This window comes from Calonectris borealis, chromosome 3 (genome assembly GCF_964195595.1).
Source record: "Calonectris borealis chromosome 3, bCalBor7.hap1.2, whole genome shotgun sequence".
Classification (NCBI taxonomy): Eukaryota; Metazoa; Chordata; class Aves; order Procellariiformes; family Procellariidae; genus Calonectris; species Calonectris borealis.
In genome coordinates, this window is record NC_134314.1 from 72309497 (window position 1) to 72324404 (window position 14908).

The 14908-nt window shown below is 38.3% G+C and overlaps 1 protein-coding gene across 1 annotated transcript in view; it reads right to left on the reverse strand.

Moving 5' to 3' along the window:
* The window catches only part of ESR1 (estrogen receptor 1), a 166830-nt gene extending 152150 nt beyond the window's left edge, over positions 1–14680 (reverse strand). Inside the window, exon 1 of the mRNA XM_075146139.1 lies at positions 14654–14680. Within this exon, the coding sequence (XP_075002240.1) occupies positions 14654–14678 (25 nt within the window). The 5' untranslated portion in view covers positions 14679–14680. The remainder of the gene's footprint in view (positions 1–14653) is intronic.
* Positions 14681–14908: the final 228 nt, after the last annotated feature.

Genomic DNA, 14908 nt, shown 5'->3' on the forward strand with positions numbered 1-14908 from the left:
CTTTTCCAACAGTTAATCATCCCCTTCTTAAATATTTGCAGCTTTTTTCCAAGCTTTCGATCTTAATATATTTTCACCTGCTACCTCAATGAGATTTCTATTATGAAACTATTATTCATATACAGAAATTAATAAACCACCACTGTTTATAGGGCTGATTGCCTTTGGTTGAAACTAAGCCAGATGTTCTCCTGGAGCTCTCCTACAACGTAAGGGCTGGTTTAGTCCACAGCACCAGACAACAGCTTTTCCAAAGCAAAATCCTCTGAAGCACATATAGCGTGGAGCTCAGGTTCCTCAGCACCAGCTGTCTTGCTTTCTGCGCTTTCTGTCCTGCTGCACTACTTACTAATGTGAGCATGTCCACAATACATCAGGACAAGCACGGTGTGCCGTCTTTTATTTCCAGACCAATCACCCTATATGTGGCCAAAAGAAAATATGAATTGTTTGTTTGAACTAACCAAACTGTCCAGATCACCCTAGACCAAGGTCTTACTGGTCGTCTTTACCAGTATTTTGTCCTCTGTAAACTTTGAGCAATGCTTTGGTATTCCTTCCCAAACACAACTTTTATTTTGTTCCCTTGTTGAAATACTTCCTCTACTCTCCATAGCGAAGAGGTGTTTCTTCCATTTCTTCACTTTTGTATTCTCATTGTTTCCAATTTTCCAGCTGTGGCAGGCTCAGTTAGAAGTAAGAAATATATAAAGACAGCATGTGTCTCTTTTGCCAGATTTTATAAATACTTCAGCTCTTTATATCCAACAACATTCATGCTCCAATTACCTTTAGAAGAAACACGTGATTATGGAATTTTAAAAAGTAATTCAGGTAAAATATGAAACCCTCTTCTCTGCCCATACAAAAGAATAACCTGAAAAAGCTCACATGTGCATGAATCCAACTGTCTTTACTGTTTGCCTAACTCATATGGCTTTGCAGGACAAGCTATATTGAAAGGCGCTAGGGCAACCCTTTAATAACCTAAGTAAAACACACAGAAATCTACATGAATGCACATTTGAGAAACTGATCATTTGAGTATAGCAATACTTTTCAGAGCAAAAGCAAAATATACTTTCAGGTCTGAAAGGAAAAATGTTGGGGTACAGCAGGGGAGGAAGAGCCAAGCAACGTCTCTCCAAAATGAACTTCTTGATATATGACATTAACTCTGTGTTAATGGCATATTCATTATAGAGGGGAATATTTAAATATACGTCTGTGTGAGCTTATATATATACACACACACAAGCATATATACATGTGTGTGTATATATATGAATATATCATTATAGAATGAAGCCTAAGTCTTTCACAATACTTGTTCAGACTCAGAGGAGGCAGCTGTTCTCCAAAGAAAAAAAAATTGCTTCAAAAGTAATTTCAAAAATTGCAGCTTTGTGATTCACTTCTTTCACACAGATTTTGTGGCAGTTTGACTTTTTCTGAAGTGAGAATATGTTGCAGAAATTGAAGGCTGTTAACTTTAGCTGAATTTTCTTTTCGACTTCTTTGTACTGAGAACGCATTTGCAACCAATACCATCTTTGAACCATGAAATTAATCAAAGTTTCCTAATCCATTCAAGACTGAGAAAAAAGTCAGAAAATTCTTCAACACCTGAGCCGTTTGAACATTTCACTGTTCTGGCTATGCTTCTCCTCCCTGCTCAAGACAACATGTGCAAGCCTTCCTGCCATTCACATCAGTTGCGGAGGTGATGGAGCTGGTAGCTGCAGGCTCTAGGGAGACCAAACAGTCTCAGCCTTCAGCAGATCCTGTTGTCAAGAGGAGCGAGGACCATCCATGAAGGAATCAGGGAGCAGCATGCATGCAGGGAGCTACCACACAGGGCAGACAGGGAAGTCTTGGTCAGCAATGTCACCAGCTGAGAAGGTGCAGAGAGAACGGAGGGACAGCGCAGAGGCTAAAGCCCGGAGGAAAGAAGAAAGAGAGCAAAAAATAAAAGAGATGGTGACAATGAGAAGGAAATAAGCAAGAGGAAAAAAGTGGTGACTGTCAGCCAGTAGAAAGTTCATCGCAAAGGGAGTAAAGAGTTTCCTCCTGAACCAGGCATCAAGTGGTAACTGCAACCTTAGCTGAAGAGAAACAGTATGGAAACACACAACTAACAATGCTTCAGCCTGTGCATTATAACTTGCAACAGCAAAGCTGAATACGCCTTCCAGGCTAAGCCAAGCCGGAGTGCGTACCACCAGGGAACCTTTACAGCATTGGGAACAGTTCAGCTGAGCTGGTGGTGAATTCTTCCTTTACTTCCCCCTGCTTCCAGGACAAAGAAGTTTACAAAGACAGGCAATGTTACTTCAAGTTTTCTTTACAAGCATTTGCTAAGTTACATTCTGTGGAAAGGGCGGGCTTGCCAGCAGACTGCAAGAAATCCTTCACCGGGATGGAGGAGGCCCATGTGTCTTTGTTTAGGCTGTGCATTGCCTTATAAACTAACCCATAGGTCAAAAACAAAACAAAACATAACACAGACAGGGGAGGTTTCTTTACCTCACGTGCTGAAACATCTGGATCAACTAAGACAATGAAGTTGTTAGTTCAAATACATACCATCAACAGAACAGAAAAGCAACTTTCCTGTTCAGGTTGCCAAGCAAAAGTGAAGAAAATCGCTGAAACCAAACCACCATGTTCTTTTATAACTATTTTATTTTAATTAAGGACTCCCAGAAGAAGCTAACATCCTCCAAAGATAGCAGGCAACTTAGAGAGGTGACTTATTTTCCTATTTCAATTTAACAGCTACTCTAATACGAACAGAACAGCTCCATTACGAGGAAGGGAGGGAAGAAGAAGGGATGGGGGAGTAAGAAGGAAAGGAAGAAGAAGAGAAGGAGAAATGAAAGGAAAAGAAGCTGTCATCAAGTAGGAAATAATGTCAATGTTCTCATTTACCAAATGGGGGTAAGGTTCATGGCTTAAAGTTCATGAGTCTCAATGATTTTGCAAGAATCTACAAACTCTGACAATGCAGAACAGTGAATGCATTTTGTATTAGCTCTTCAATTCACCCATAGTATTTCTTCATGTCCCCACTGACTGCTTTTTTAGGATAGCAGTATCAACAGTTCCATGAAGGGAAAGGGAACTGGTCGCAAAAACAATCAGTCACTGTATCCACAGAGTTTTCTTAATTCCAATATTATAACCCAGAAGTTATACTAGAAATAAGAACAAGAAAGAAAAAAAAATTGGGTGTTCATGACTGCATTCCTAATATTTCTAGATGTACATATCACTCCAAAAGTACAGATATTTTCTCAAGGTAGACTGTTTTAATCCTAATATGACACTGTAAATGAATACAGTGCCAAGAATAGTAACTTTGATAATATAAGTCATTCTTCAGAGCCATAAACTGTGGGGAGAAATGGAAAAGACTGAAAAAGGTGGGCTGGGGAGAAAAGAAGCCAAGAAAGGAAATTGCATGAGAGATGTGGGATGTGTAGACAAGGTAAGGAAATAATATAAAAAGAAGAATGAGTGATAAGAAAGGGAAAAGCAAGATAAAAGTGGTCATAAAAAAGAAAGCAACAGAGACTAGGGCCTAGATCCAGAAAAGCTCTTATGTTCTTAAATTCAAGTATGTTATTAAATATATGAAACACACTACAGATAAAGTTAATGATATATTTTGCAAGACAGAGGAATTAACAATCAAGGAAAGAAAAGTAACAATCAAAGAGCAATAATATCTAAAGAAAGAAGAAGAAAGGTCAGCAGAAGACTAGAGTGAAACTAAACACAGAATGTGAGCCATCCTTGTCATAGGGGACTTTCTTATGAGTTTTCAATGTTAAAGAATCTTTGGATAGCCTAAAAATCATAGCCAGTAATTTCTCAAATCAAAAATTGCTGGATCCAACATGGGGAAATTACATATCATTTGACAAAAGAAGAAGAGATAATCAATTAACAAAAAAAGTTTACAATCACATAGATGCATCTGATGACAATCTGACTGCAACAAGGTGTAGAAAGCATCAAGTCCAAATCAGTCACATATAGACACACAACCCCTTCCTAATTTTAAAGGGACAGTTTCACAGATATGAAAGCAGTGAGGATTAAAATCAGTTGAGAGCCTAGAAAATATGAATGGTATTTGAAAACTTTTAAAGCATACTTTACTGGCTGATGAGAAAAGCTATAATTCATCAAAATACCATGGTTGAAAAAATAAAATGGAAAATTAAATTTCGTTCGTCTTTGGTTTAGATGAAGAACAACAAGTGAAAAATTATAAATTTAATAATAGTCTGGGATAATAAAAATTTAGATTCTCAAACCATAATTGCAATCTTAAATATGCACAGAGAATATATTTGTAAAGTGAAAACAGATATAAGACAACATTTCAGGAATTCTAGGAAATTAATAACTGAAACAAAGGGACACAAAAATAAGACAGCAGTTCAGGCAAGGAAGGCAGTTTTCTAAAATATTTAGGGAACAAAACGGAATCCTAATATCGGCATCAGACAATTCTTAAAATGAAACATTGTTATTCTCAATAACAGTAATGCAAAAAAACCACAGCAGCATTCAGTAAGTCTGTTCTGGTTTGGGAAATCAAGGTTTTAATTAAGAGTTAGAGACTAATATAATAGTATCAACCAATAAGGTTATATAAGTATATTATATATAAGTATACAGTGATTCCTCTCAAACTAACTGAATAACTATGAATTCAAGATATTTGGCCAATGAGAACAATAGCTTTGTGCAATGTATTTTGCTTACTGTAAGGCATTTGATACAATAGTCTGACAATGTAATTAAGGTAAAAGTATGAAACAAAATAAATTGTCATATATTAAAATGAAAGAAAACTGTTCATTAAACTTTAAAAAATGCAATGGTGAATGGAGGAACATCAACAACCAAGCATGTCCTACTGCAATTTGCAGGTTGTGTTTGGCAGCTGTACTATTTTCTATTTTCCTCAGGATCATGAATGCAAGAATAATAGCATTACTAACCAGATGTGCAGAAAAATACAATATTTGGAAGAATAATAAATAAAAAAATACTGCTTTTAATGAAGAGAAACAACATGGAATGTTTTATAACCTTCCTTCAGGGAAACAACATAATTTCTGTTATAGCTAAATATAAAAGCATGTGTATGGGGGTGGGGGCGGGTGGGGAGCGGGAAGCAAGCCATTTGCTAGACATAGTGCTCTGTCCTGAGGAGAAGGGACTGACAAAGATTTGGAGTAATAGCAGACAGCTGAACAGGAGCTGCCGATATTACCCTGTGCCCATAGGGTTAGAGTAGTCCTCGGGTAATATAGCCCAGTAGGGAAAAATGGAATAGCAAGAAGAGTCATGTTTGCCTCAATTTGTCACTGACACACCATCTACTGGAATAACATATGTAAAGGCCAGAAATAAACAGCACTTTTTAACAGTACAGATAATTACCCACCGGAAAATTTCTCTGTGCTTGTCCAGACTGATTTAAAGTAATCTTACAATGAAGCAAAGAGTTGCTTTCCTAGACTCTCTATAATTTCAAAAAGAAAATAATTCGGAGAGCTCCTATACATTGTGCTACACAGCAAGTCAGCCAGGATGGTCAGAGCAGATCTTTTCAGCCACACAGGCTCTGAAAGCAGGGCTGTAAAAGCCCTGTGCTCGTACTGCGGGAATTATCCACAAGGCAAATAGCAGAGAGGTGTGTTCCCCGAGGTCCTCCTCACAAACCCTCACAGCATCCAGATGCCAAGACAGAAAATGCTCCCATACAATCAAGTAAATATCAAGTTTGTGCATGACTGCAAAACAAAACCTTTAGACACTATTAATTAATGCTTCAGGGAGCAGCTAAACACATAACCCACAAGATAAGCAAATATTAATTTGACAGGGACCCGTATGTAGGATTTTGCTACCAAAGAGCCAATTTGTAATAGCAGTCATAAAGCCTTTAAATTAAGCATCTGTGTAGGAGCAAGCAAAGCCAATAAATACTCTAAAATACTGCTTGATTGGAAAAATAGGAATTGCACAGAAATAAAAAAGTTGCTATAAAGGCACTAACAAGTGGACAAATAGAAGAGCAAAATGTTTGTATGTAGTACACACAGAATATGTTGAGTGATGCAGGGCAAACGTATGGAAAACCAACACGGCTAACTACCAATGTAAGAGGTTACTTGATGCTGCTCTTCAAAAAACTGAAGTTGGTATCTTAATGAGGACAATAAAAGAAATAAAACTCTGGCAGACTAAATGTAAAAATGCAATAAGACAAGCCAAAAAGGTTTGAGAAATAACTTGCAAGGGGTTTTTTTGTGGGTTTTTTTTTTCTAAGTACATCAAGATCAGGAAGCTTGCCAGAGTGTCCAGAGGTCTGAAACATAAAGATGTAAAAGGAGCACTGAGAGAAAATAAGGCTATTACAGAAAAACTAAATGAAGTTTTCGCATCCATGCTCACAGCAAGGACCTTAAGAGAAATTCAAATAACAGAACCTTTCTTACGGGGGGTCGTTGAAGGATCTGTCTGAAAGTTAATGTGTCAGTAAAACAGGCTATAGAAAAATCCACAGAGAGATCAATAAGCAGTCACCAGGACCAGCTGGTGAGTTTTAAAGGAATTCAAAGGTGAAGTTCTCAGTATCAAAGGACAGGAAAAAAGGCAAAATGGGATGCCAAATCTTAAAAGGATTTGGGAAAGGAGGAATAGAGAGGTAAACCTAAGGTAGTTGAGAACAAGTGGCCAGATATCTCTACCGGGTAAATTAACAGAAACTGCTACAAGGACAATTAGAGCATCCATAAATACAATATTTGGAGAAATGTCATCATGGGAGCATCCCTAAAAGGATTTTTATTCTGGAGTCAATACAAATGTGAAAAGAAATTAATGAAGTGATTCAACAAGCTCTGTCTCCAAGAGCTCTCAGAGAAACTGAGATGCCACAGACAGGCCCCATGGGCTAAATAATTGGCTGAGAGGTAGGAGACAAAACCAAATACTAATGGTTAGGATTTTTTCAATGGAGGGAGGTCACAAGGGAATTCTTTCTATTAGTGCCTCTGTTATTTAATATTTTAATAACAGACCTGGAAAAGAAGGTGAATAGTGATGTGACTAAGTTTGCTGATGATACTATGTTAGGGTAGTAAGGGTGAGGGCCAACTGTGACGAGTTGGAAAAGGATTTCATGACATAAAGCAAGTGGTGAAATGGCAGCTGGAATTCAATGAAGATCTGAAGGTTGAAGAGTATATTAAACAAATGATGGCTAAAACTATGGCTTATTTAGACTAAAAAAAAGACAAAGATGAGAGGAAATCTGACTAATCTCTATAAATACAACATTAGGCATAAACATCAAGACCTAAAAGGTATTTAAGCCAAAGAAAGAAAGCTGGCACTGCAAACAAATTTAGCGTGGAAATTACAAGCTTCTCAGCTGCCAGAGGGGTGAAGCTCTAGATCAGCCTGTCCACGAAAGGAAAAACAGCCTAACTGGGCTTTAAGATAAATGTGGATAAGCACTGTGAACAAATTACACAATCTGGTTGCTATGACAGCTCAGTACTGGGTTAGCTGTCCAACTTAGGCTGGATTTAATAAATGAAACTAAAGCAAAAACTTACCAGCACATAGCAGACGCACTATGACTTGTGTCTGTGCAGAAGCAAGTCCTAGTGCATTACCTATGTGGAAATAAGTTTCTGCTTAATGCCATTGTATGTTTCTGCTTCTCTTTAGATCAAGAGAGGTGAGTTGCTTTGCATGCAAAAATCCTTGGAGGTAACTCAGTCATGTACACAAGACTTTTATCACTAGAGACATAATTAGATTTAAAGTATTTCTGAGAGAGAAAGAATGTTCCACTTTTATCCAAAATGTCTGCTTTTCCCTTTAATTATGTTTCTATGACAGCAGAGGTAGCTTGAAGTGTGAAAGTCCAGTCTTTTGCAAGCAGTTATTTGACTTGCTGGAGCAGATTCAGTGCTGAGACCAATTAGAGATAGGTTAGTTAGCTAGCACAGGGAAGGCAATTAGTTAACAAAAATAAGCTGTGTGTATGTTATCAGTTTTGTTCACAGCAGTAGCAAGGGTTTGAAGTGATTTCCTCAAACCTTGCGTTGGCTTGGTTTGCAGAGCAGCTGGGGTGTACAAAAAACAGATTCCTTTTGGGGTAAACTAAATTTAAATCTCTGCTTCAAAAGTGTGCCAAACACACTCCGGCCCCTCTCGGGGACATTAGGGTCTGAACACAACACTGGTTCTTTGGGCAGTCTCAAGCCATGTGTCTGGCATTATATGCCACCCAGGACATCAGGCCCTCACTGTCCCACCACTGCCAGACATTCACAGGGATGGACACCGGTGGCTGGAAACCCCCCTGGAAGTCCTACTCAGAATGGCAGAATTTTCTCCTGCCTCTGGAGGTAAAGTTCATGAATTTCAGAGGACATCCCCGCTGCGTGACCAGCACAGGAGAGCAGGGCACAACAGGCATAGTCCTATCACAACCCTGACACCCAAGTGGGAGGACCTAAACCAGCCCAGCATTTACTAGAAGTAGAAGACCCTGGTTGTTTTACAATGGCAGGCTGGGTTGGGCTGAAGGGTTGTATAACACCAGGCAGCTGATATGGGCTCACTTCATAATGTATACATTTCCCAAGCACAGAAATTTTACCTTGAACATAATGAGTTGTCCAATGTTTTGTCTAGTTTTCAATCATTCAAGTTACCAAAGATCAAATTTGCTGAATGGTTTGTTTTACTTGCCTCAGTTTAATCTCTGAGGGAAGAAAGATTAGTTGCTTGTACCTATTCCTCCTTTTAAAAAAAAAAAAAAATCTCATAACTGACTCACCATCTAATTCAAAAAGTTGCTTGAGTCTCTCTTGACTCAGCTTTCTCTAGCTTTTCTGTTTTATTTTTAAAGGCATTTCTACAAGTACATCCTTCACGTTGCTAGGTTTCAAGAGAAAAGAAATAAAGGAAGAAAACAGATCTTTTTTTTTTAAAAAAGACAGCTCTCTGTCAAAGGTCCAAAAGGATGTATGAAAGTAATCTTCTTCTGTTACACATGTGCCAACCTTCCTTTTTCCCTAAAATTACTTTCTCATTGTTTGTGATGGACACTTTGCATACAAAACTGTGCCAGTGAGCACAATTAAGAGGAAGATTACCCAAGAAAATGAGGTGTTAAGGAACTCATAAGATTCATATGTCATAAAATTACAAAATTTCATTTAAGTGGTGCCTTTGATGTCCTCCTGCTTTAAAGTGTGTGCATGTGTATGCATGTGCAAGCTCTTGTGTGTCTAGTACACCAACATATACAGAAATGCCATTGAAATGCCATCATGTTTGGTGCAAAGCAGCTGCTCAACAGGATATAGCAACATATATGACAGATCAGGACAAAAAGCAAATCCACAGGAAATGTGCCCAGTTTAAACTACAGGAAGAGTTTAGGCTGACAAAACAGAGCAATCAGATTGGCTGGGCCAGAAATATTATCCCTCCTTACTCTTGTGAAATGTGCCATCAGGTCTCTAATGACCATGTGAAATCGAGACTTCAGGGTTGCTTTCATACCCAAAAGTGTCCAGGCAAGCTATCAATGCCTGTACAGAAAGTGCCCTTCAGGCAACAACTGGAGGAAGTCAACACAAGCAGAAATGGGATGGTGGTGACACAGCTTGGCACCGGTCACAGATGTATTTGCATACTGGGAGCAGCACAGTCTGAGATTAATAGTATTTTGGAATGAATAAGCAGGTTGTTGATTTATAACAATATAGCAAGAAGAGCCCACAAATATCATCCAAGTCCATTACCTCAAAATTGGTGACACCAATAAAATGAGACCTGGCTATTAAATGCTTCCTACTGTATCTCTGCAAAACAAAATCTCGACGATCTTATTTGTAAAGACACAACAAGTTTATCTCCACTTGAAGAACACACAAGGCAAAACTATAAGCAGTTACGCTCTAAAGTTACCCACAAACTTTCAGAGAACAAACAAAATCTAAAGAAGATTTTAGTTCTCGGTTGGTTTGGATTTCAAACCAAGTGCTTTGAAAAAATCGCCAAAATTCAAATCTGACCAATTTTGGCTTCACAGTGTTTATGTTTAGCTGCCATAGATGATATAAAGACTGAATAGACAGTTACGATAGTCCACAAGCTGTTTTGGCAGATCTAACCTGTAACTGCTGTGCTATTGAAAGCCATAAAAATTGTGAATGAAAGCTATTTAGAACTGAATAGACACAAAACTAGTAGCTCTATATAGAAATGTAATTGGACTCTTAAAAAACAAAATATTTGAAACATATCTGCATAATTCCAGACTTTTTTCTTTGTAGATTATTCTCCTTTAACTATTCCATTTTTTAAGATAATCAAACACAAGACAAATGGTATTCTTGTTACCTGCAGGACTCTGCAGTAAAACAATTATTTATATTTGTACATTAATAAAAATATAGAAAAATTCCACAAAATCGTATTTTCAAAACCAAAGATTATTTTTGCTTTAAAAAAATAACCAAGTTTTATCATTTAGACTCTAGAACATAATTAAATGGTGAACTGACAAAATCCTGTCCTTTTGTCAGTTACTCTACCTTCTGCAGTAAGTAATGGTAACAGAAATGTTTAAAAAAGAAAAAACAAATGGCAGAGACAACCCAAATTGTAGGTCTGGGAAAATATAAATAAAATTACTCTTAGCATTCAAAATGAAAAAGGACTTTTTTCAGATCAAAGAGACCTGCAAATTCCAAAAGCTATTATACACAAATGCTAGCCACCAAAAAAGCAGAAGAAATAAATATATCTTGTAGAGCTAGCAAATTGTTTAATATCAGGCAATTATTTAAAAATCTTTTCCTCCAGTTTTGTCTTCTTTCTCAGACTCGTTACCAAGCATCAGCTGAACGCTGCCAGACTGAGCTGTTACAGCTACTGGCTCTTTGGAAGGTGGGGTTTTTCCCTAAAATTAATAAAGAGGATTATTTTACTCTTGCAAAGTCAAATGCTCATATCCATCTACAAGAAAGCATTGCACAAATTTCTTCCATATTGATCTGCAGCGTTGCCCTCCAAAAAAGGGAAGGGGAAAAAAAAGAAAAAAAAAAAGATTAACTTAGTGAGAAAATATATGCTCATATTTTTAAACTGTGTCTTCTTCAGGAAGAAATACGGTGTTTAAATTCCAATTACACTATTTAGCCAGAAATGGAAATGGCCTTCTGAGTCACTGAGTGTAATCCTTCCTACCAAGCTTTCACCTCCTGCAGCCAACTCACTGTGCCTCTTACAAACAGGGACATGTCCTAGCCTACCCCTCCCCCCTGGAAGACTGAACCTGCCTACATTGCCAGCTCCAGTCTGAATTTATTCACAGTCGTATCTGTTTGGTTTTGTGTCGGCAATAACTTTCAGGACAAGTATTCACGTCTCATCAAGATAAACAATATTTAAGCAAAATCGTCACCTACAGCATTATGGCAGAAAGATTTAAAATCATCTTTCCTAAACACGAGTCAAGTTATTACCTTTTGCCACTTTTATTTAAAATTTATATTCATATGTTAGTGTGAAAGGTATTAAATGAACTCTCTACGCTTTAATGTTTGGCAAGTGCATTTTATGTTTTTGTATGTATATATATATAAAAAAAAAATTTAACTTTTGTTTTCCCTTTCCACTATTTTTGTACTTTCATTTACTACCAAATGATCTCATGTTTCCTTGCACCGCTTACCAGGCCTCTAGAGTACAACTCCATGTACAGTATATGGGACTGGGGCTTAATTTTTGTCTATAGCCTCCAAGGGTTCCCATGAGGCTTGCTTCTTCCTCCCTTCCTTCCACACACCCTGGCGTGGCCTTTGCAAGCTCCTGTACCCCTTCCTCAGCTTCTGGAGATTTCACAGTGAGATCCGAGTAGAGTAGCAAGGCACGTGTAGGAACCCAATCCACATTGGCTCTGTCCCTTCACTTTCTACTTGCGCTTGTCCCACAATACTCTCATTAATTGTACTCTTAATTTTCTCATTCTTTTCCCAGCGGTGTCTCCCCCCACCACTGTGCTACACTGTGGTGCCTGAGGAAGCAGTGCGAAAAAGACATGGGATAAGCAACTGCTGCCAGAAGTAACTTTGGATAGCTGGGAGGAAGAGGTGAAAGAGAAACCCTGCTCACTGTCCACAGCCGCTTGCTTGTCAGTGACATTTCAGGTGGCCTGCATTGCTTGCGGTGCCAGCAAGACATGCACGGCCATCGCTCCAAATGAATGATTAATGAGTGAACCGAGGCAGCAAAATGACAAGGTCTAAAATATGAGAGTGACAGTCTAAGATTAAAATCCACACGTGACTTCTGATCTCCCCCCAAAGTGACAGTGCTGTCTACCTCTCCAAATTGCAGGGGGGAATTCTCAGAGACTCACTGGATCGCTGCGGCTGGGAAGGACCTCGGGGTCCCCCTCATGTAGCGCAACCCCCCTGCTCAAGCAGGGTCACCCACAGCAGGTCACTCAGGGCTATGTCCAGTTGGGTTCTGGATATCTCCAAGGACAGAGACTCCACAACCTCTCTGGGCAACCTGTGCCACTGTTTGACTGCCCTCACAGTAAAAAAAGTCTGTTTGCTTCCCCCCCACCCCCCCTTTCTTTTTTTTTTTTTTGTTTTCTTATGTTCCTTTACAGAAACAAAGATGACAGACAAGCAGGAATGAAGTTAAGTAAATAAACCTGTAGGCAAAAAAAAATAAGAAAAGAAGTGATAACACAGATCCTCTAATTTAACTCGTTGTATTTTACCAATTGGGATTTCTCTGGTTACCACAGAGATGGACACATTTCTTAAGCTCATGTTCACAAGCTTTAGCGTTAAGCTTAGCGTTAAGTCTCAAAATTCCCGTTATGTGCATGTTGGTACTGTGCAAACTCATGAAGCAAAGGCGAATAGGCAACACTGGATTAGAACTTGCTTTATCATCTAATGAACATGCTATCTTTTTTTAAAGCAGTATAAACACTCTCCTCTCCTGCCCATGCAAAACTTTATCAACAAACCCAACAATGCAAACGTTTAAACAAAAATGTCTGTAAGATCAGCTCCTGAGTTTTACTCAATTTGCATAATAAGGATGGCTTTTTCTAATTGTTTTCAGTTTCCGAGTCAGGTATTTACACATAGATGCTGTTGCGTTTCTGACACTGCGGCAATTCAGATAATACAGAATTTGGGACATAACTTTCTTTCAGCGCCTATGATGAGGAGAGGAACTGAATTGGAAAACTAACATGTCTCACCACTACTCTTTGTACTTCAGTATAAACATTAAGTGAAATTTCTCTGTTCACAATGGATTTCTAGAAAAGAAAACTGAGAAAGATTTCAAACAGTTCTTTCATCTAATGCCTGGTCATTAGGGTATAGATCAGCAACACAGAGAAAATAAAGAAATGTGCGGCAACGGCCTCTGCACCTCCAAGTGATGCAATACAGGATCCAGGCTGCAGTCCATGAAGGGAAATTAGGAGATTCCAGCTTATTTCATCACGTCTTTTTCACAAACACTTGTTCTCAAACTTTTATGTGATATCAAGGCATATGACTTAGGAATCCAAATTTAAAATAAGCTTTCGAAACTTAAAAGTAAACTCCAAAGAAAGCACATGTCATTTGGAACAAAGAAAAATAAAAGAAATCAAACTAAATCAAAACAAAAACCCAAAAAACAATTAAATAGAAAAGAAGTAAAACGTACCTATATCCTACTATGGGGGAGGATTTTTGGAAAATCATATTTATCCAAGAAAAAAAAGTATAGTTAATTTAGACAAAACCAATACTCAGTAGTGAGTACCAGGTAAATTTTACCTACTGAGTTTAGACACTGTCTTAAAAAACAGAAAGACAAGACTCTCATTTTGTACCAGGAAGAGCCTCTACAATAAAAAGAAAATAATAAATCTCACCGAACATATGATTTCCATATCATATAGTATAAGTATGGCTCAGCATCAGCTGAGATCAAAATACAGTATTTCACTTCATTCATACCAGAAAAATTATACGCTGCCTCGTGTACATGACTGCCCTTTAATTGAATTAAGTCCTTTCACCATTATGTCTCAGCCAATTGGCCAAGGCACCTGCGTGTGATTTCAGATCATTTTGTTTACTATTGTCCTTCTACCTAAATGATCGATTTTGACTAAGAGGCGGGGGGGTCACATTATTCTTTCTCAACTGCAGAGTAGGGGTTTTTTCACACCGTCTATAGCACACGTTAAACAAAGTACTACTACATCTGAAATATTCCTTATTAAACTTAAAACATACTTTAGGCAACACTTGGAATGCATTTGGTTTGTTTTCTGCTGCTTTTTTAGGCTTCTTAACTACACTGCAGGACACAGGAAAAAAGAAACATAGTAAGAAAAGTAATGTTAGAAAGGGTAAAAAATAAATCAAAACAAAAAAACCTAACTTCTAAGCACTTCCACAGGTATTACTAGGTGTGCCCAGCAAAGGTTCGGGGTAAAAGCAGCATCTAAAATTGAGTGTGAGGGACAGAAACTGCAAAAAACCAAGAGTTTTTTCTGACTTACATTGATCCCAGCAGGCTGTTGCCATTCCCTCTGCAGGGCTCTCACTGGCTGAGGGAATCACATGACACGGGGAACCAAAATAGAAAAGTCTCAGGAGCAAGGAAGCTGAACCAGAAGCACATTTGCAAGAAAAGACGTATCGCGCGCACAATAACACGCCCTTAGCAGCAAAGATGATAAATTTAGATGGGAACCTAGGCTGTACTGAAAAACGGGCAATGCTTTGAACCTTGCAGCCCAGCATCGGCCACCTTT